This window comes from Sceloporus occidentalis, unplaced genomic scaffold (genome assembly GCF_023333645.1).
Source record: "Sceloporus occidentalis isolate IW3139 unplaced genomic scaffold, rSceOcc1.0.p SCAF_176, whole genome shotgun sequence".
Classification (NCBI taxonomy): Eukaryota; Metazoa; Chordata; class Lepidosauria; order Squamata; family Phrynosomatidae; genus Sceloporus; species Sceloporus occidentalis.
Genome location: NW_028317156.1, coordinates 1,266,072 through 1,290,000, shown reverse-complemented (window position 1 = coordinate 1,290,000; position 23,929 = coordinate 1,266,072). Strand labels below are relative to the sequence as shown.

General features: G+C 42.1%; 1 protein-coding gene across 1 annotated transcript in view; it reads left to right on the top strand.

Moving 5' to 3' along the window:
- Nucleotides 1–2,337, top strand: part of FUOM (fucose mutarotase) — a 20,446-nt gene extending 18,109 nt beyond the window's left edge. The window contains exon 6 of the mRNA XM_089501593.1: nt 2,286–2,337. Within this exon, the coding sequence (XP_089357719.1) occupies nt 2,286–2,337 (52 nt within the window). The remainder of the gene's footprint in view (nt 1–2,285) is intronic.
- Nucleotides 2,338–23,929: the final 21,592 nt, after the last annotated feature.

Below are 23,929 nucleotides of genomic sequence, written 5' to 3'. Positions count from 1 at the left end.
AAAATGACTTTGGCTCGCTAGCATCAATGTCACATCTGATGCCAGGAGTCCCAGTAAAAGCAGGGATTACTGGGTCTATCATATTTGGGGGCACCCAATTATATTTAGAGTCAGGCTCTCCACGCCTGGCTTTAGCAGATGGACCCTGGCCATCATCGTCTTCCTCTGACTCGTCATTATCTGACGCACAGCAGGATTCCTCAGATATTAGATCAATATCTGATGCGGTCAGAGTGGCCTCGGCGTCTGACGCGTTCAGAGTGGCCTCGGCGTCTGACGCGGTCAGAGTGGCCTCGGCGTCTGACGCGGTCAGAGTGGCATCGTCATCAGACTGAGTAAGGCAGTCATGAGCCTCCTCAGCGCTGAAGACATGTTGCGCCATTGTACCTACCTGGCCAATTTCTAAAACACTACACTATCCCCAATATATGATGTGGTTTTGCACTAAGCACTGCAGCTCTGCAAAACGAACTCTCTCTCTCTCCCCCAGTGTCGCACATCCGGCAGTAATGTCACTAACCCGGATGTGGTTCAGTCCCCCAAGGCTAATGACACACCAAGTTGTTACAGGAGATCGGGCAGCAGAAAGCCAGCAACGCTGGCTTCTGCTGCCAGGGGGGGGTCCAGGCTGTCAAACGACAGCCTGTTCTCCCGTGCAGCGGCAGGGATGTGTTCCTGACGCTGCACGAAGGGCTAGAGGTCCCGGTACGTCTATAGGGGATTGAAGGGGTTAAACTTTGGTATGTTTTCTAGTTTTTGTTATTATAGCCCATAAAGAATCAAGTTGACACAAAATATTGCAATGACAGCCTCAAAGTCAGCAGATAAAGGATGCCAACCTCCATTATATAGCACTGCATCTAATGCTCAAGTAGAAAAATGTTTTTTTTCCATAGTACATCTTCATCTAACGATGTTTTTGCAGGTCATTCTTATGATATATTCCAATAACTTCTGCACTCCACGGTCCCAGCGTATGATTCACAAACCCTGGTGCTATATGCCAATAATGTATATAAACCCAAATAAATACACACGCAGGGATTTCTTCAAATAATCAAAGAAGTGATTTATTACATTCTGTTGACTGAAATGTCTATGTAATAAACCACTTCTTTGATTATTTGAAATCCCTATGAATGTGTATTTATTTGGATATATACCGTATTTGAAATGTTTATCAGTTATAATTTTAGATCTGGTTTAAGGTTCTTTTATTTCAAGCACTATATGTAAACATGATAGGAACCTATTAAGAGGGAAAAAAAAGCACATGTTCGTTGAGCTTTAAACTGCTGGCGAAACTGGATTTGTTACTTTTCTTAAATTTTACATTCTTATGTGCTAACTCAAACCTCTATATACTGCTGTTAACAAATTAAAATTAAACCCAGTAAATATGTAGACTATTAGATATTGTGTTTTATGTGTATACCACAGGAGCAGCCAGCATGGCTGCATGTTCTCAGGATCTGCATGATTATTCCTCCCCATTTAATTAATAAAATCTTCTTTATTAAGTTATTCATTGATTCAGACAGTCTTTATAAATGTGGGGGAGGAGAAGAGAACATCTGGGCAGCTAATTAGATAATGCTAGTTGTGCCACACTCTGCCGTAGATCCCACCAAAGTTAACTTGTAAACCAAATAGCTACAGAAAAAACACCAGCTGTATCTTTTTTTGATAACTAAATTTAGTTATGCTTAACACTTAAAGAATGGCATTCCTCTTTAATATCTTTCTCTCAAAGTAGAATGTATGCATTTCTTTTTATATCTTTGATTCAATACCACTGTCTAGTCATACCTAAAGAAGAAGTGTTCTTTCCTCTTAAATGATGGAGCGGTAAATCATCCAGGCGAGTCAGAATTGCATAAATCAATGGAATATATCCAAACTAACATATACAGAGTTTTGGGTTCTTGAGGTGCACCGTTGAGGTCTGCAGCCAGTGATGTTCAAATACTGGTTGCTGTCCTATAAAGGCTCCCCTGGAGAAAAAGCAAGACCCATCTCCCGAGGTCCTTCACAGATCTCCCTTTCTAGATATGACTATGCCAAACTCAATGTACATAGATAGCATTGACCTGTATATTCCTCTGTCCATATATTAGAAACCAAAAAACGAAACTCTAAATAAGGAATCTTTAGAAGATCGTTTGGACTTATATGTGCTGCTGCTAAAGCTATATTGATCTCTGTAATTGGTATTTCGTGTCTTTAAACTTTGGCGAACCTGAAGTTCATCTAAATAACATCAGATTTTGTGTTTTTATTTCTAGGGAAACTGCTCTGTATGGCAATCTCATTTTGAAGAAAGGAGTCATAGGTTAAAACACTGTGTTGGGATCTGTTTACCAATGACTAATGTCTAAGCATTATTGCCCTGGGATTTGGTCCAGATTGCGGTGGTAATGGCTGTAAATATTCTTAAATCTGCACAAGGTGTCCATTGCCTCTGGTCGTCAGATGGTTTTTCTTAAGTTAAAGACTTAAACCTTAAATCAGTCCTTGTTTGCTTATCCTATGCATCTTTAAATTCCCTCACTGTATCAACCTCTATTCCTGTTGGGAGCAATTTTTATGTCTTTATTAAACTGTGATTCATTTGGTGGGACCCCCACAAATTATTATTTATTTATTTTTTTACCAGGCCAAGTAGGGCTTTCTTTTTTTTCTTACTAAATGGTGGTTTATATATAAATCTAAAAAAATATATGGGGACAAAAAAAAAAGTTAAAAATGTCAAATTGTTTAGCAATATGAATGCTCTGCCAAACTGCCTGGAATTTGGATCCTAATAGCAGCTATAAAAAGGCAAAACTGCTGAGCAAATTATATTTTTTGAAAATTGTCAACCTGAAGTATTTTACTAAATGCATTTTAACACTTTTAACCTTTGTAATCATTTTAGCACCAATCTGTGCCCTTAAAAATGTGGGGGGGGGACTATATTTTACTGCAAACACATTATATACAAACAGTTTTTCAGTACATTTTTTCTTCTTCTGTTATACAAAATTACCAAAACTAAATGATTATTTGTATTAAACAATACCCCACATGCATGGGTAAGGCATGTTTCTGTTACGTTGTGGGGTCAAACCTTAAAATGCGCGTTTTAATTTAATTTGGAATTTTGACAGACCGCTTTACTGGCCCCATGTCTCATATTTCACCTACATAAAACTATATAATTCCTAAAACCCCTTGAGGGAAGACCGCCCAGTGTCTTTCCTTCCCTGCTTTTGGGGGCATTTTTTTTTGTCACTCCTTTCTTGGGTTTGGGGGCATTTAAAAAAAATAGGTGTCACCCTGGGTTTGGGACTACCTTTTTAAGTGTGTTTTTAATGTCTCAGAACCGACTGACATGCAAATAACTGACCTAGCAGCTTAGTGAATAGGCTTAGAGGTTAAGGGTTAGAACTGGTATCCTGTTAATGGTTTCTGAAAGTTTAAGGTACGGTTATATGTTTGTGTTAGGTTAAAGTTATTGTATAGTGATGATAAACCGGTTGGGATGCTGGCTATTGATCTGTGCGACTGATAAATGATCTTTGATCTAAAGGTTCATTAATCAGTGTTCAAATATTAGGTTAAAAATGTTAAAATGAAATGCATATTGTAAAATTTAAAAATGTAATCCCTATCAGACCAGTTGTAAGTGGTCCCGGTTACTGAGATTGATTAGTGAGACCAATCAGTGACCCAAAATGTTACTAATATGTGATTGTGTTGTACTAATTATGTATTAAATATAAAGTGTGGTTTTTTTTTTATTAATGTGTGTGTATATTTTTCTATCTTGGATGATCACTCTCTAGGTGACACATGTCAGTTGTGGTAAGGGGGCCTCAAGTGGCTATTATAAGAATCAGATCACTACTATTGGTACCACTCCTGGTCTCCAGAGTGTAACTGACACCAGTTGACATGTGAGCACCTTTAACTTCCAGGGCATTGCAGCTGAAGACATTAAATATTTAGTTAAATATGTTTTAACTCTTTCAGTGCTGGTGTCCCATAGGACAAACATTAGGGACAAACATTAACCCCAATGTTTAATCATAGATGCTATTGTGGCATTGAAGGAGTTAACACTGCACGATTTCATGGCGTGATCGGCAGCAGGGGAGGGTCAACTAATCAGCTTCTTTCGCAACCTAATTGCCTAGGACGACGTGTAGCCTTCATACCACTTAAGGGAGGGAAAAAAATAAAAAGAGTATAGATGGGTAATACACTCACAAGGTAGTGCCTTCAACAAAGACTTGATTTAATTTAACAGCTTCAGGACCTTTTTTTTTTTTTTTTTTTTTTTTTTTTTAACCATGTTTACACTAAATGACCAGAGCCGTTTTTGTGCTTTTGCTATGACTTGATTCAACTCTGATTGCCTACTAACTCATTTAGGGCACCCCCACACATTATATATTGTTTTTATAGCTCAAGTAAGCCCTTTAAAGCCCCCCATATGCCCCTCTTACCCTCCCCCGACTTACCAGTGCTTCATTAGACTTCTCCCCATGCTCCAGTTTCCTTGGTGTCTAGTGGGGCAGCTGGTGGAGGACCTGAGCTTCTATGAATGAGCACTGGAAGGTCATGTGATTTTATGGAAGCCCCGGCAGAAGTGGAGGTTGCAGACGCCCACCGGCTGCTGGAGAGGAGGATCCAGGTCCCCTGCAGGGGATCTGGATCTTAGTCTTGTAGTCAGACCTCTATTTGAGGTCCGATAAGATGACAACCTCAAATATAAGACGATGGTTAGTTTTCAGAGCGTTTGCTCTGAAAAAAACCTTGTCTTATAATCGAGCAAATACGGTTAAAGCAATATATATCTCTCTCCTTCTTGTCTTTTGAAGCACACTCTCTCTATCTCTCCTCCCCAATTGCTCTTTGTGTTGCAGTGATCTACTGGCCTCCTGGCCCTACTTGCCAATTCTTTGATCACTTTGCTGCATGGCTCTCCCATTTTCTTTCCTCCACCATCCCTACCTTAATCCTGGGGGACTTCAGTATACCTATTGATGACCCATCTTGCTGCTTCCAAACTACTTTTGCTCTCCTCCTCTCTGACTCTCATAATGGACTACCTCCCCTATGCACCATGACCTAGTGTTCTCCCACCTTTGTTCTACATCTCTCCCTTGTGTCTGACCGCAGCCTGCTACTTTAACATGCCTCCGAAACAACTACAAACCTACCGAAAACTCTGTGACCTCAACGCTCTACAGCTTACACTCCAGCCACTTCTCTCAAGTATCTTCTCCCGCCCTGATGCCGTTACAGCTCTGTATAATCATGCACTAGCTAGATATGGCTGCTCTTGTCACTGTGCGCCCATCCCCCACACTGTCCACTTCAGCTATCACCATCTCTCCAAACAAAAGTATTTTATTTAATTAATCTCCTGCCTTTCCCATAGCCCTACATGTCTATTTTCGAATTAAAAAAACTATTAACACTCTCCTCTTCTAACTTCTCTGCATAAGAGCTTCCCACCCAAACAAAATCACCATCAGGGATAACAGGGTGTTCATCATATAGTATCTCCACTCCACAACCCACCCTCGCCTGCTTCAGTCCAATCATACCTACCTAAGTTTCTGAGGTCCTCAGAACTCTATGCTTGACCCTCTACAATATGGTATCAGTCCACAATGATCAAGAAAGACTGCACTCGCTAAAATTATGAATGACCTTCTCGAAGCTAAGACAAAAGGTCACTTCTTACTAATTCTCTTAAACCCTGTGACGGGACATCCTGTACTCCCACCAAACATTACTTCCTCCTGCCTTCAGTTGCCTTCAGTGCCAGACAGAAGCAGCCTTGTAGAGAGAAGGGGGCATGCCACTGCACCGGAGCTGCGCTGGCACTGTGGCTAGCCGAAGCTTAGTTACATAGTGTGGCTATTGTCCTGAAAAAGACAATAAAGTATCATAGCAGCCCACCCCAAGCATCAGACAGCACTCATGTTGAGGTGAAAACAGGACTCAGTGTATTTCGAAACACACTAGTGTTTAAACAGTACAAGGGGTGATTTACATACAATAGACAGCAAAAACCACACAAAGTTCTCCATCAGGTCTGTATTTACACTTGGCTCAGCCCAGTGCAGATCCCTTTGCAGCTGCAGCCTTTGACACCCACTCCTCCTACAATGCTCATGGCATCTGTGACACAACTCTTTTCTGGTTTAATGCCTACCTCCCTGACCATGCTTTTAGTATTGCATTCACTGGAACTTGCACCTCTCCCCTATCACTTTCTGTTGGGCTCAGTTCTTGGGCCTCTACTATTCTCCATCTATGCCTATTCCCTCAGACAACTCATGTCTTCTTTTGGCTTACAGTACCACCTATATGCAGATGACACCTTATCTATATTTCTTCTTCTATGACCTTTCACCCTCTCTTCTAACTCGCCTCACAGATTGTCTTTCAGGAATTGCATCATGGATGGCGCCCCATTACCTAAAGCTTAACATCTCCAAGACTGTTATGGTATTCCTGCAATCTGCTCTGTCCACAATTACTGACATATCTCTGACTGATGACAACTCCGCTATCCAACCGACAGACCAAGTTTGCGGCCATGGTGTCACACTTGGACTGGATGTGAAGGATTAAGGTGAAAGCAGAGTCCTCACCAAATCCTGCTGCCTTCTCCTGAAAAACATCTCCCGAATCCACCCATTCTTCGCAACAAACAAAATGCCGTATTTGCTCGATTATAAGATGATCCTGATAATAAGATGCCCCCCCCCAAACCTCAATATTAATTTAGGAAAAAAAGAAGCCTGAATATAAGACGACCCTATAGGAAATAGTTTTACCTGTAAATGTTAATTCATGTAAACTATATTTTTTTAATAAAAGCTATGATTGAGAAAAATATTTTTTTGTTTTTATTTCCTTTTATTTTCCAACCTGCCCCCCAGTTATGCACATATATAGAGGTATAGGAGTAGGCATGCATCAACAATGTAAAGTGCAGAGAGCAGGCAGCAACGGGTTCTGGGGGATAGGCAGGAAAACATAGATCATGGTGGTGATAGGTAGAGGCAGCATACTAGAGGGGCACCAGGCATTTGGTACCTTACTGGGTGGGGGAATAGGGGTAAAACAAAAAACTGGAAAGGAGCAGGCAGCAGATTAGAGGGGGCTTTTACGATGGAATAGGCATGCAGAATGCGGGGGAGGGGTGCGGGTAGTCACCAATAGGTGGAATAGGCAGGCAGCACACTGGAAAGGAGTTGTGGCAGGAAACAATCTGGGAGGGGGATAAGAGGGCCCATCGGGGGGCAGGAAAGAATAGGCAGGCAGCAGATGGAGGAAGGACCAAGCAGACAGCAGAGTAAACAGGGAGGGGGAAGAGGCAGGCAGAAGCTGACAGGGGAACAGGCAGTTAGTAGCAGACTGTAGTAGTAAGAGGCAGGCAAGGTGCTGTAGAGGTTGAATAGGCAAGTGACAGCGGATGATTGCGACTGGGGTAATATGCAGGCAACAGAATGGCAAGAGGCAGGCAGCCATAAGATTGGGGAGACATGTAGGAAGGTAAAGGCAGGCAGTAGACCAAGGGAGCATTCAGCATATAGGCATGCAACAAAATGGGGGAAGGTGGATCAAGAGAGCAGGTAGAAGCAGACAGGGAGGAATAGGCAGTCAGCAAACTAGGTGGGGGTGAAGAATGCTCTATATGGTCAAGAGGCAAGAAACTATAAGTAGGCAGAAGAGTGTAGGGAATAGATCAGCAGACTTGGAGGGGAAACAGACAGGTGGCAGAATGGGTAGGGGAACAGTCAGGCAGCTATCAGCAGGGAGAATGTACTGTAGGCATAGGCAGGCAGCAGCAGACTCTAAAGGGGAACAAGCAGGCAGCATCAGACTGGGTAGGGTAGAGGAAAGTAGAAATATGCTGAGGAAGGTACAGTCAGGCAGCAACAGACTGGGAGGATTGGGCAGGCAGTCGCAGACTGAGGGAGGTAAAGCCAAGTAGAAACAGACTAGTGCGGTAACTGGCAGACTGTAGGGGTTGAATAGACAGGTGTCAGCCGCCGAATTGTTCAGGCAGGTGGCAAAAAATTGTGCACAGTAATAGGCAGCAGAGTGGAGTCTAAGTGGCAGCGTGCTGGGGCAACTGGCATGCGGCAGACTAGGAGGGGAAGAGGAAGGCAGCAACTTGAGGGGGCAGACAGGCAACAGACTGGGAAGACCATGTATAAATGAATAGCCATGCAGCAGACAGGGGGGAAACAGACACGCAGCGGTAGCAGACTGGGAGGGGTACTGACAAGTGGGAGCACAGGAGGTAACAGGTGGGGATAAAGTCAGGTGACAACAGATTGGGATGACAGGCAAGAAGGAGCAGCATAAATGTGGTGAACAGGCAGGTAGCAACAGTACATGAATGGGCAAGTGGCAGCAGATTGGGAAGGAGAACAGACAGCATTAGCAGCTCAAAGGTTGGAACAGACAGGAGGCAGCAGAGGGGAAGGCATGTGGCATCAGAGTAGGAGGGACAGGCAAGGGGTAGCAGCAGAAAGGTGGGAACCAGGCAGTTGACAGTAGACATTGAGAGCAACAAATAGGTGTCAGCAGACTGGGAAGGAAAACCATCAGAAATTAGGTGGGGAAGGTATAGGCATGCAGAAGCAGACTAGGGGGAACAGGTAGTTAGCGGAGTGTAAGGGAGGAACAGGAGAGGGCGAATAGGCAGGCAGAAAACTTGTAGGGAGGCACAACATATAACCCTGCACAGGATGAAACTTACTAACCCATAGAAATGTCTAATAGTTGTCCAATCTCCATGTTACTTATGGAGGCCATCTTGTGAGTATATTGTCACTACACTTACTGTTTTTTTTTTATATATATATAGTTTCACACTGTGTGTTGATAATTGTTTTCTTACAGCATTTTTTTCTTTTTTCCAGCTATATTTTTTGTGCATATGTTTTAGCACTATTAGATGATTTTATGGGCTTGTGTCATCCTGTGCAGTGTTACTTTTTTTTTCACTTTTCTTCTTTATAGCGTGTGTATCCTATTGTCGCTCTTGCTGCAGGGTTTCATTTACTCTGCTTGGCCACTTCAGGCAGAAAGCAAATTAGCTGGGGAATTGGCAGGCAGCAGAGTGAAGTGGAAAAACATGCAGAAGACAGCATACTGGTAGAGCGAAGAGGCAAGCATCAGACTGGGTAGCACAACAGGCAGGAGACAGCAGATGGGAAGGGAAAAAGTAGGCTGCTTCAGACCGTGGACCAGGTGGCAGTAGACTAGTTAGGAACATATATGCGGTAACAGGAAGGTGGCAGCAGCAGAATGAGGCAGGAACAGACTTTTGACAGCAGATCAGTCAGCAATAGAGTAAGGGGGAATAGGCAGGCAACAACAGACTGGCAAGGGGAATAAGGAGGCAGCATCAGATTGAGAAAGGTACAGGAAATTGGCCTTAAACTGAAGGAGGTAGCCAGGCAGCAACAGACTGTGGGGGATTAGGCAGGCAGTAGCAGACTCAGCAAGGGAGCAGTCAGGCAGCAGACTCGAAGAGGGGACAGTGAGACAGGAGGTGAAAAGGAAGGAGGATAACAGGCATTTCTTAGTTTACTAAAGAGGAACAGGCAAGAGGCAGAAGACTGGCGGAATAAGTAGGCAGCATACCTACATGCAGGCAGTAGAAAACTGGGAGGAGAAGGAAGAGGTAGGAGGGACGGTGAGGAAGCAACAGACTGGGAGGTGATAGGCAGGAGGCAGCATACTAGAGGGCAACAGCAATGTGATATTTAATTAGCCGAGAAAAGGCATGCAGCCAAAGATGGGGGAAATTGTAGGAAGCAGAATGGGGGGCATACAGGAAGGAATAGACAGGCAGCAGACAGAGGGGGAACATGCAGGATTTCAGCAATAAATCGGGGCAGGAGGATAGGCAGGCAGCAGCATAATGTGAAGAGGAATAGGCGGGGCAGCAAACTAGGGGTGAAGAACAAGTCCTTATTTGTGGGGTGGAAGCAGGAAAGAACAGCCATGCACCATAGAACGAGGCAACAAACAGCCAAAAGAAGAGAATAGGAGAGAACAGGCAGGTAGCTGAAGAAACATATCAAAACTGCTGGCCGCCTGACAAAGAGATCCCAGCAGTGGTCTGAAGATTGTAACCTGCAGATCGACGTTTGTGATCATTATTTATATTATTTTGAGTTTATTTTTGCCCCATCCACAAGATATAATTAACCTCTTAATGCCCAGAGGGAAGGGCAATTTTTCCAGCCATGGCTTCTCAAAAGGTTTCCTCTAAAGCTGGAGGTTTTTCCTTTCCTACGTGCTGGAGAATGACTCTTTGTGAGTCCAGAAGTGGCCTCCTCCTCGACCTGCTTTATGGTTTAAATAGAAAAAAATTTGATTATATAATAAAGTTTTATTATTCTCATGATCCTTGTCTGAGAATTTTTTTTCCCAAATAAGCTTTCCAAAATGTACTATTTGCTTTCTACTGTCATTCTCCAACTAACTGAGGAGAAACAAATTAATTTAACCTTTGAAGGGTCTTCTGTAAGCAGTATTTTGCGGGGATCACATTATTCACACAATACCATCTGCACAGGGCAAAGATACTTCAGTTATTAACGTCTGATAGTGAAGTGACAGAGCAGCAAATAAAGGAGAAGATACATTTTACATGGCAACAATTTCTGGTTTAAATACCCTCACCGTATAAGCCTCTACCACTTCTGCTTGGAGGCAGTTCCATATATCTACAACTCTCAGTAAAGTAAAACTTAATTACGTTACATCTAAGCCTCTGACCCTCTAGTTTTTTACATTTCTCCTCCTTTGCATAGATACATCACAGACATCATGTCTTATAAAGAAGCAACAGATTTATAAATTAATATTATTTTAATAATATTTTTTTAATTCATATCTCTTGTTTTGTATAAAATGATGTCAACAAATATTTTACAAATACATTAACATTTAAGTCGTACTTTACCGTTTGATGGGGAACTGCCATATCTGCGATAAGACTAGGTTTCGTTCCAGCATTTAATAAAACCTCTTACATTATTATTATATGTGACTTGTGAACAGAGCCGTGAGGGCAGAATGCGTTGGGAGCAGCTGCTTTCGAGCCAAATGTGACTCCAAGGACAGGCGGCCAAAGCTGCATCCTTCATGTTTATTAATAAACAGAAATAACGGTAACCCATCAGTTATAGGAGACAACAAGGTTGTTTATTAGTATCAGATTAAAATTACATTTTCAAAATCTTGCTCTGTCCCTTTTAAACAATTAAAAAAATATATATTTAGCTGTTTTCTTTTTAAAGCCGTTGTAGTTGATGTAGTAGACAACAATGGGGGCGTCCAGGTCTGCAGATATACAGCTCTGGGAGGTTATTACTGTATACTGTCCTGGGGGGGTATCTTAATGTATACAGTGCAGGGGGTTATATTACTGTATACAGCAATAGGGGATGGAAATCTCCATAGCCCCCAAATCTTCAGGTGTCCAAATCAGGGCACACCTTTGTTAGGGGTAAGGAGAAGCAGGGTAGGACCATGAAGTGGGCAGACTGGAAGATGTGAATGTCCTGTGACAGTGATGGCTGTTGGGAGCTACGAATCTGGGAACTGATCCTATGAGTGCTGGAACACAAAAAGTTACGTGTTACTCCTGGACACGTAGCCATTTCCACCTTACATTCTGGGTTACAGTGTTGGTAACTACTCTAGTAATTCTAGGGGGTATTACAAACTCAACTTGTTCTAAAAATGTTTGGTCCTTCCGTGCCAGTACTTACCCTCTTTACCTGCTAGGGTGAAGGGGGCTTGTTGAGCAGCAAGATCTGCGCCTTTATGTCTCTCAGTACGTCTTCACATCATTATCTCTGCTGGTTGGCGAGTTCCAGCAGAAACCTCCTAGCTCTGCCTCTCTGCCCTCAGCACAGTCTCCCTTACAGTAATAACCCTGTCTTGGGGCAGATAAATAACTCTACATATGCAAGAGAATAGTTGCGAAGATGCTTCTGATGACCTGAAAGCCTCTTGGAGTTCAGAACACGACCCCTGATTGCATCCCGTGAAGAGCGTACAACATAATCATGTTGGTCAGTCTGTGCCTATGCCCTATCTTTGAGCCCGGCCACTCCAATTTACCCCAATTCATTTTTTTTAATTAGACACCCCTTGGGTATTTGAAATGCTTTAACTCTTTCTATGTCAAGATTTTTGGGAAGATACAACGCTAATTGTTGCACTTGCTCATATCCAGTGGCATCTCCAGCTTTCATATTTAGGGGGGGCACATGGGGGGACAGGGACCAAAGTAGGGGGGGGGCAATTATAAAACGCTACAAATACACTATATATATATATATATATCTGTGCTAGACATCCATTTTTTAACTACATAATATGTAATTATCTCTTTGAAGGAAAGACCTTGATTGAAATATGATTTCAAAATAACAGCTGAACTGGCAATTATTTTTCATTCTTTAATATTAGACCCTGCTGCCAATATATATATAAATATTAGATAAATATTGGACCCTACCCAAGCATTTCCTTGGGCCCTGTTCCACGCTCCCTAGTATGCAATCACTCCCTCTGCTACAACACCATTTTGCTGGAACTGGATGGTTCCTCTGTTGCATAATAATTTTTATATGTTACCATTTTTTTGTAAGTTTTTTTCCCCCATATTTTTAAAAATGTTTAAAATATTTTACTAATTACATACTGATTAGAAAGCTGGGCTCCATTGACTTGCATGGTTGAATGCAGTACCTGTATTCAACCTGCAAGTGGAACCAGAGTTCTCTGGCGAACTTTTCCAACTTTGTTATTTTGTTTTACCTTGGGTGAGTGTTTGGTGTTGCTGAATGCCTGGATCACAAGGCATTTCAGCAACACCATGGAAGTTTAGGAGGTGATTGTTGAACTAAACTTATAAACTTTTAAAACGGGTGTCCGCCGCCATAAACTGTATGGCGGATGTCAACGCCCGCGTTGCATTACAGCAACACCGTTTAAGCGAAGAAAGTGATCGTAGAGTGATCTAAGCTTGTTTAACCCCTTGATGACAATTGCTGGTCCGGGCACGTCACGGAAAAACATGTCGTTAACGACAAATGACGTGCCAGGACCGTCATTTGTTAAAATGGGTAAAAAAAATTGATCCGTGATCGATTTTTTTACCCAAACGGCGTTGCTGTAATGCCTTGACCTCGAGGCATTCAACAACGCCATGATCGGAATCAGGGGCCATGTCTGGCCCCTCCCCGGGGCGTCAACATCCCCCATACAATGTATGGCGGCGGACGCCCGTTTTAAAAGCATTTAGGAGGCGATCAACGGTGATCTTCGCCATCAGCAAGATGGCGGCGGCCCGGGAAAAAAATAATAAAGATGAAAAGGTTCGCTAGACGGTCTCCTGACCCTCTAGAGAACTCTGGCTCCACTTGCAGGTTGATTACAGGTACTGCATTCAACCATGCAAGTCAATGGAGCCCAGCTTTCTAATCACAGTGTGATTAGAAAAAATAAATTAAAAATAAAATAAAATTAATAATAATTAGAAAAAAAATAGTAAAAAACCAGTAAACTGTAAAAATAATTTCCCTCTGATGTCACTATCAGGGGAACCTTCAAGTTGAAAAAAAAATGTTAAAAATGTTTTAAAAAAGGCAAAAAAAAATTAAAATATATATATAAAAAATATATTTTTGTGAGCAAGTCCTAAAATTAGCACATTAGCTTAAAACAATTCTCGCATGGAAAGAGTTAAAATACTGGCATATTAAATGCCCATGGGGTGTCTACTTTTAAAAAATGTATGATTTCATGGGGTAAATTGAATTGGCCGGATTCAACAATGTCCCAATTAACAAGGGGGGGAAGGATGGCCACACATCTAATTTCCAATTAGAAAAATGCACACGTACCAAATGTGGCCTTTTAGTTCCCCCCAAAAATGACAAACCCATGCATCTCCTGTACTCAGGAGATGTTGCTGAACACATATTGGGGTGTCGTGTGACAGCGGCATATACCAGGAGCTGTAAATTCATACATAAAGTAGGTGTGTGTGGGAAAAATACACACACAAAAATACTACTGCAAACTTTGAAAAAATGCTGGTGGTAAAATGTGTGCATGCAAAGAGTTAAAATACCAGCATTTAAAATACCCTAGTGTCTAGTTTTCAAAAATATATGGTTTTGTTGGGCACACTGAAATGGCCCGGCTCAAAGATGTACCAAATAGAGCATGGGCAGTGGATCCCCAAATGCCAAAGTTCAACATTGAAAAATGTGCATGCCCCAAATGTGGCCCTTTTGCCCCCAAACAGCCAGGCAAAATCATTCATGTGGGGTATCACTGCGCTCATGAGATGTTGCTGAACACATAATGGGGTGTTTTGTGATAGTGACATATACCAGAACCTGTTTATTCATACCTAAAGTAAAATGTGTGTGAAAAAACAAATGCAAAAAAAATGACTACCATAAAGTTTGACAAAGGCTGATGGTAGAATTAGTGCTTGGAAAGGGTTAAAATACTAGCATTTGGAATACCCTGGGCTGTCTAGTTTTCAAAAATATATGGCTTTATTGGGCATACTGAAATGGCCCAGCTCAAAGATGTACCAAATAGGGCATGGGCAGTGGATCCCCAAATGCCAAAGTTCAACATTGAAAATGCGCATGCCCCAAATGTGGCCCTTTTGCCCCCAAACAGCCAGGCAAAATCATTCATGTGAGATATCGCTGTACTCAGGATATGTTGCTGAACACATATTGGGGTGTTTTATGATAGTGACATATACCAGAACCTGTTTATTCATACCTAAAGTAAAATGTGTGTGAAAAAACAAATGCAAAAAAAAAATGACTACCATAAAGTTTGACAAAGGCTGATGGTAGAATTAGTGCTTGGAAAGGGTTAAAATACTAGCATTTGGAATACCCTGGGCTGTCTAGTTTTCAAAAATATATGACTTGATGGGGTAAATTGCATTGGCCGGCTTCAAAGATACCTGAAATGGCACATGGGGGGAAGAATTACCAGATTTGGAAAAAATGGCTTTGAAATAGCAAAACGCTACCTGTACTTTTTGCCCCATAATGTGTAGAAAAAAGCAAAAAAACATAAAAACATTGGGTATTTCTAAACTCAGGACAAATAGTAGAATCTATTTAGCAGGTTTTTTCATTACCTTTTATAGATGAGTAAAAGATTTTTCAACTATATTTTATACTTTTTTTAATAGTAAATAATATGATACAATCAAAACATCGTCACCTAAAGAAAGCCCTTCTTGTCCTGAAAAAAAACAATATCTAATGTGTGTGGGTTCAGTAAACGGGAAAGAAGAAAATTACAACTAAACACGAGCAGCGCAGAAATGTTAAAACGGCCATTGTCACGAAGGGTACAAAAAGTAAAATCAGCCTTTGTCATGAAGGGGTTAATGAAATGATGTTTCAGGCATGGAAATAGTCACCCTATAGAATAAACACATATAGATATGAACATTGATATACATCAAGGGAAAAACACTGTATAATGGAAGATGTGATTGGCCGTTGTGTAAAAGGTAACATTTCTCCCGGGGTGATGTTACCGCTGTGATTGTGTAACACGGAACTTCATTTATTTATTAACCTGACATTTAGTTATTCTTCACTTCTTCCGCCAAGTTGTGTCAGAGACATTTAATGGTTAAACCTTTGTTTCAAAACATAGCTGCCAACAGTCCCATTTATTACATAAAATAAATATTCTGCTTCTAAATATCTCACCCGGTTACATAAGTAACCCCAACTACACCCTCTAAAATAAAGTCACCCCTCTGTTGAAACGGGGAGGAATTACTCACATTGCCATCATAATCCAGTTCTTGTTTGATCATGTTGAACTTTCTGCTCTCTCGCGGGTCGTTTCCGATCCCTGCGCTGTGTAGCCAATTACTACAAACACCATAGTCCACCTAGCAGAGAACAGAGTAAATGCGGAGGTGGGTTACTACCAGAAGAGGCCACCAATGGGATTCTCAAAGCCTGGGCCAGACCTAATGATGGAGTCCACTTCAAGATACTCCTGCTAGGAGGCTGTTCCACTTATCTACCACCCTTTCAGTAAAAAAAAAATAAAAATACTGGTATTTTAGAGATTAAAAATAAAAAAAGGATGCATTATGGAGTTTTTGTAGTTGTCTTTGGAAAAAAATAGATCAATTGCAAAATAGTAGTCACTCCTCCATCCCCTCCGATTGAAGGAGAATTAACGAAGAAAACAAATCAGAATAAAACGAGAACACAAATAACCTCTCCTCTCTGGTGGCTTTAAGGTTTTGAAGTAAATGGGAAGATTCTCAGGATTGTTACTTCAGGTTATTTACATGAGTATCAGGGTCTTGGGGTGAATATGATGATTCTGAAGGTTTTTCCCCACCTCCCAGGGTATCGGATTTAATGGGCAGTTTCTCTGGATTTTAACCCCATCCTCTGAATCTGAGAGTGAAAGGGCAGATTCTAAGGGTGTTCTAAATGGGCAGAGTGTCTGGGTTTTATACCCCAGTGTCAGTCTCGGGGTGAATGGGCAGATTCTAGAGGTTTTTGACAACAGTCTAAGTGTATTGGAGTGAAATGGGCAGATTCTCAGGGTTTTTATCCCAGTCTCAGGGTGAATTTGCAGGTTCTAAGGGTTTTTGCCCAAGTCTCAGACTCTGGTGGGAAATGGGCAGGTTTCTGTTTTTAATCCATCTCAGATTCTCAGGGTGAATGGGCAGATTCTCACGGATGTTCCCCAGTCTCAGAGTTTCGGGGTGAATGGGCTGATTCTCACGGATGTTCCCCAGTCTCAGAGTTTCGGGGTGAATGGGCAGATTCTCGCAGTTGTTCCCCAGTCTCAGAGTTTCGGGGTGAATGGGCAGATTCTCACGGATGTTCGCCAGTCTCAGAGTTTCGGGGTGAATGGGCAGATTCTCACGGATGTTTCACCAGTCTCAGCGTTTCGGGGTGAATGGGCAGATTCTCACGGATGTTCCCCAGTCTCAGAGTTTCGGGGTGAATGGGCAGATTCTCACGGATGTTCGCCAGTGTCAGAGTTTCGGGGTGAATGGGCAGATTCTCACGGATGTTCCCCAGTCTCAGAGTTTTGGGGTGAATGGGCAGATTCTCACGGATGTTCCCCAGTCTCAGATTCTCAGGGTGAATGGGCAGATTCTCATGGATGTTCCCCAGTCTCAGAGTTTCGGGGTGAATGGGCAGATTCTCAGGATTGTTCCCCAGTCTTAGAGTTTCGGGGTGAATGGGCAGATTCTCAGGATTGTTCCCCAGTCTCAGAGTTTCGGGGTGAATGGGCAGATTCTCACGGATGTTCGCCAGTCTCAGAGTTACGGGGTGAATGGGCAGATTCTCACGGTTGTTCCCCAGTCTCAGGGTCTTTGGGTGAATGAGAAGATTATTATTGGTTTTAGCCAAGTCTGAGAATCTTGAGGTGAATTGGCAGATTCTCAGGATTGTTCCCCAGACTCAGAATCTCCGGGTGAATGGGCAGCTTCTCAGGGTTAGAACATACCCATTAAGATAAGATTAATAACTGTTTTTTTTAATCCAGTCTAAGAGTCTTGGGCTCCTAATTCTTCGATTTGGCTTAGAAAAAAGCCTGAGGGCATGTACAAACGCGGGAGATATAGAGTCTGCCAATATATTAAGCCAACTCACTGTTTTAAAGACAAAACGGGTTTAAAAACTTTTGGAATCAGGTCTTTCATAGATTGGCGTAGGGTAGGTGTTATATACATGACTGATTGAGCTTGTGGGAAAAAATACATTGGGAAAACTTTTAGAGAACTCGGGATAAGAGGGCTCGATTCGGTTAGAGATACGAGGGACACCCCAGTCTACCGTCATGAAAAGCATCGTAGCTATTGAATAGATCAAACAATCACCAAGAAAAAGCGATATTAATCTGAAATTACTAAGGAGTGAGTGTTTTTGGTAGATACAGACCCTCTCCCCCAAAGGGCTGAATGAGGCGTTTTCATTTGCTCCATTCATTGAATAATATAAATATACACATAAAATTTTGTGGTAGTATGTGATAAACATAATTTTTATTTATTTTTTCCCCCCGTATTTATGATTATGGCTCCTGGTTTCCTTTTGGGGGGTCTCCGTGGTTGCGGTACATCTATATGTGCCAAATGGGATATATACATTTTACCTGTAACTATACACAAAGAGCTAGTGCAACTATATCATTATTATGAAATTGGTACATGTGACGGCCCCGGGTTAATCGGTACCGTCTGTAATAATTATTGTTTGTGATACCTGCATTTAAACAGTACAAGGGATTGAGTTACGTCCAATAGACACACAAGGGAATTGCGTCCAATAGACACAAGGGAATTACATCCTGCCCTCCTTTGCATATGACTGAGCATTAGCCCTCAGCCCAGTAGGGGGTCTCTACTGTAGTCTGTGTAAGGAGGGAGGGGCAGGACATGTGGCACCTGGACAGGGTAGCAAACAAGGGGAACAAAAGCACACACCATAATCACAACATATACTGGGAAATGCAGGTATCACAAACAATAATTATTACAGACGGTACCGATTAACCCGGGGCCGTCACAGTACATAATGACTCTGTGAGGAAGTTGAATACATGAGTTGGGGCAGGACATAAACCATCATGATTTCCTGACTGATCTGTCATTTAAAATATCATCAGGTACGGGCTATTGATGCTCTGTTTGGGGCATTATCAGCCAGGCGATGATAAGCGTTGGTACTTCTTTTGATATGTGATTGAGAAGTGGGGAGCCCCGATCCTGGATGGAATGATGCAATATGGTGCATTTATTTTTCTCTTTGATGCAGGCAGTCCTAGGATGTTTGTAGGCGAGACAGACTGACAGATTAGGGCACCGTCTACATCATCTGATACGGAGAATGTCACTATGGGAGAGTAACTTTATTAGATGTAGGCGGTCTGGGATGTAGGGAGGAGCGATAGGGTGAATAGTTATACATAGTGTCTGTCGTTAGGAGTCTCTATGTTGAGCGGTCACTGACACTGTTTAGATACTTTGTATTGATCTCATACGTTACACTTACTAATAAGAGTTACGTTTTGATGGTAGGATTTATTTGTTTGACTGGATAGCCCCTCCCCCATGATGCCATCACTACCAGAAGGAGGAGAGCGCCTGGTACTCTACAGCAGGAAGTTCCCAGGTATGGATATAAATCAGTAAATATACCTATGTAATGATGTTTATAGCGCCATCACATTCTGCAGCGCTGTACAATGTGCATGTATATGTATTAGAACCCTGTATTATGTGTATACCATGGGAGCCACCATATTAACTTTGTGTTCTCATAATTTGCATCATTGTACTGTTACCCTTCTCTTTGTAGAAGGTTTCACTTCAAATTTGTGACCCCCCCCCACATTTTCTGTATAATAAATGGTATGATCCATACTAGATGTAAAATTTTATTGCCAAATTGATTAATGGTTGGGAATTTGTGATTCAAGATCAATGGAAGAAATCACAGTGCAGACGGAAACTTGTCATGTTCTTTGATTGGCAACTGGTGACCAAGGGAGCATCCTCCTGAAGACGGTTAAGAACATTGAAGAGATCTCAGAGGTTTCTCCATTGCTGTGGCCAGGCAAGAATCTAAGGGCTGGGTGATGGTTCCCTAGAGAGCAGCCTGCTTGGTGGTGAGGGCCACGTACAACATGAAGGGTAATCAGTTATTGGGATATGTGTGGACCTGAAGCCTTGTGTTTCGGAGAGCAGTTGCTCGATATTCACGCAAAGTTGAGTGCTAACTGGATTGCTCAGCTGTTCATCTCTTAGAAGAGAGGCTTTCATTGCTCCAACAGCATCTTCAAACTTCTCAAGGTATTTGGCCACATTCTCCCTGTCCTGTTTCTCAGCAGATAGCTGTTGGTGTAACTCAATGTTGTCCTCAATGAGGTCCTCATTGGCGTATTCAGCTTTGAACAGTTCAATCGTGAGGTCTTCAGCAGCATCAAGATGTTCAGATGCGGACATCTCCATGGCGTAAAGTCTGTTTTCCAGGTCTCCAGTCTGTAAGTCTTTGGAATTCTTTAGTTCTTGAAGAAAAGTGACTTTTTTGCTCATGTCTTCTAGGCGCTCTATCAATTCTTCATTCTGTCTACGAAGGCTGTTGATAACTGGCTGGAGCTCTTTTTTCTCCTGAGACAAGCCATAGTCCTTTTCCTCAGCCAGATTGAAATAATTCCATGATATGCGATCTGGTGACACCTGATAGCTTCTCGGGGTGGTCGCACGATGCTCTCTCAGGTGTCTCTGTGACTGGTTTTCATACCTCCGGCTGTAGTCACCTTCTGGATTTAGATGTTCTTCCAGATTTGAGACTCTATCCACAAGACAAGACATAGACCGTCTGTGTTCCATCTTCATCTGGAACATGGAGTTGTTGATGTTCACCAGAGAATGCACAAGGTGCAGATGGTGTCCGGATCCATGTTGATGTCTCTCAGAATCTTCTCTCTTTTTGCGTATTAATAATATGATACAGAGGAGTATAAAAGCTCCAATGTACCCCAAACACAATAGTTGGCTCAGATATACATCGCGCTGGGCTTTGCACATCTTCGCTGTCGCCTGCTCTGTTGAGCAATGACCAGTTTACCAGTCTCACACTCTATTGATACCCTGTGCTACTTATGACATCACAATGAGGCTGCTGACGGAACACCAGGAATGATTGGTTTATGGCATAGTGGGTGTGGCTTTAAGCAGCCACACCCAGTTTTTGAGAAGGTTCTTTTATGAGTGTGTTTTTGAAAGCCCCGCCCACTTCCTAGCCACACCCAAAGAGTACACTGAAAAAACTGAATCTGCCATTTCACCCCGAGACTCTGAGCCTGGGTTAAAAACATAAAGAATCTGTGTATTCACCCGCGTTTCTGAAACTGGGGTAAAACTCTTTAGAATCTGCCTATTTCACCCCAAGACATTTAAACTGATAATTTGCTAATTTCCCTAAGATACTGGGGTAAAATCCCAAAGAACCTGTCCATTCACCCGAGATTGTGAGACCTGGTTACATTCTCTCAGACTAGGGGCAATAACCTTGAATATGCCCATTTTCCCCAAGACTTAGAACTAGGATCTCCAGAAGACCAAAAAGAGGGAGCCGGCACCAGACTTACTTATCAGCAGCCTGCACCAATACAGAGACAGGGGAGGGACTATCTAGCCATCTACTCCCAGGTGTAATGTGTAAAAGCTGGGTATCATGGGCCTGATGCGTGAGGGCTGGGTGTGGCAGGAGCGAGGTGTGATGTGTAGTGGCTAGATGTAATGGGCATTAGATGTGATGGCTGGGGGTCATAGGAGTGGTCAGTGATTGAAATGAGGTATTGGGGTGAGGTGTGATGAAACAACACCCCAATATGTGTTCTGCAACATCTCCCAAGTACAGTGATTCTGCCCTTTAAGGGGTTTTCCTGGCTGTTTGAGGGCAAAAGGGCTTTTACACGTATAGCAAATAAAACCATAGAGTTTTGAAAACTAGACATCCCAGGGTATTTCAAATGCTGATATTTTAACTCTTCCCATGCACACATTTTATCACCAGCATTCATCAAAGTTTGCAGTATTTTTTTCTGTGTTTTTTCCGTACACATTTTACTTCAGGTATGATTTTACGGCTCCTGGTACCTTAATATATGTTCAATATCATCTACCGAGTACAGTGATAACCCCATGCACGGGTTTGTTGGGGGGTTAAAAGGCCACATTTGAGAGGTGTGCATTTTTCAAATTGGAAATGTGACGTGTGGTCACTGCCCCCAGTGTTATTTGAGACATTGTTGAACCCGGCCAATTCAATTTACCCATCAAATCATACATTTAAAAAAAAAAAACAGACAACCCATGGACATTTAACACGCTAGTATTTTAACTCTTTCCACGCAAGAATTGTCTCTGACACCGGCCAAACCATTCTTTTCCCTGGAAATGTTGGCCAGTAATATATAGTGGAGGTGGGGACCCTATTGTATTGTTAATCACTTTAATGACCCTATTGGGAGTCCAAATTACCCAGATTGCTGTTAGCAATCACACTCCTATCATGCCAATTCAGCCAGTACATGCTGAAACCTAGCTAGCTGCCCCCCTTGTGTATTGATGCTGCCAGCAGTATGGGGTCTGCACATCACTTACAGCCACCCTGTACCAGCATGTACTGGCTGACTTGGCATGATAGGAGTGTGATTGCTAACAGCAAACACAGTCCTATCATGCCTAGGTTCCAGCATTTACTGGTTGGATGTGTAAGTGCTGGAACCTAGGCATGATGGGACTTTGATTGCTGTTAGCAATCACACTCCTATCATGCCAAGTCAGCCAGTACATGCTGAAACCTAGCTAGCTGCCCCCCTTGTGTATTGATGCTGCCAGCAGTATGGGGTCTACACATCACTTACAGCCACCCTGTACCAGCATGTACTGGCTGACTTGGCATGATAGGAGTGTGATTGCTAACACCTGCAAATACAGGGTTAATATGTCTTATTCAGTTGATTAATACCTGCAATGCTGTTTCTATGTATTTATTTGATCTATACCTGCAATGCTACGTTTCATATACTATTGTATACCTGCAAATACAGGATTTGTATGTCTGATTCTGTTTACTCGTTATGCCCCGGCTCGGTATAACGAGTATCTCTATCTTATCTCTATTCTGTTACGGACAGAGCTCCGAGTGAGACCACTGGCCGAATATGTCAGTTCATGCTTAACGCAAAAGTATGGGGCTAGGCTTTCAGCGGGTGGCCCACATAGCCGCGGACGGGTGATTAAACGCTTTTTTTTTTCTTTTTCGGAGGATACGATGGTTCTGAAAAAACCTATGGTGTGAAGAACTCAGTGGGAAAGCACACATTCATTGGTTCATGAGCGGTAGCCTGCGAGTCTATGATTGGACGCCGTTTCTGAAACCTCCCCATGCTGCCGGGGCATCGCTGGATGTGCATTCAGGGGAAGGGGGGTTTGAAAGGAAAATATACTTACCGTTTGCGCGTAAACGTCTCATCACACTTCTAATTTTAGATCCTAACTCCAAAGCAGTTGAATTTCCTACACCGTGCAGCCCCGCCCCAAAAAAACTGCCAGGGAACAGCACCCAAGAGGTGTGAAATAATAAATAAAATAATGAATACAGATAATTAATAAAATACATTATTTAATATCATCTATTAAAGATTAATTTACCCTTAAACTTAATCTTAAATTCATATAAACCAATCAATTATTATTTAAGAATAGCCTAATATTTATACATTAAAGAATAACATTAAAAATGATGAATATTTTTAACTAATAATAATCAATTAAATAATTTAAAATAAATTGTATTTCTACTGCTAGTGCCTGGCTGCCTGCCGGTCTGATGATTGTCTTAGGACTCGTAGCTGACAAGAGTTTACTTAGGGGTTATTTATTATTAACGTATTATATTATTTAATTATTATTCACAATAATAAAAGTAATTATTAAGATTAGGTTTTGTCTTATCAGGAAGTTTTATGTGCGAGAGTGTGTTTGTGTGTATTAGCGCGTGAGCATACGTCAGTGAGGAAAGGGTTATGCGTGAGAATGTGTTTGTGTGCATGCACCACTGTGTATTAACGATGTATATACTATTTCTTTAACGTGAGTGCGTGTGTATAGAACTAGAAAGGGAAAATAACAGGAAAGATCCTTGTGAATTGTTTGTGTGTGTGTGTGTGTGTGTGTGTGAACTCTGTAAAACACAACTTTACATCTATGATCACATAGACTGACCTCTGTATAATAACACACAGCCTGACTTCTGTACAAAACCCCCTG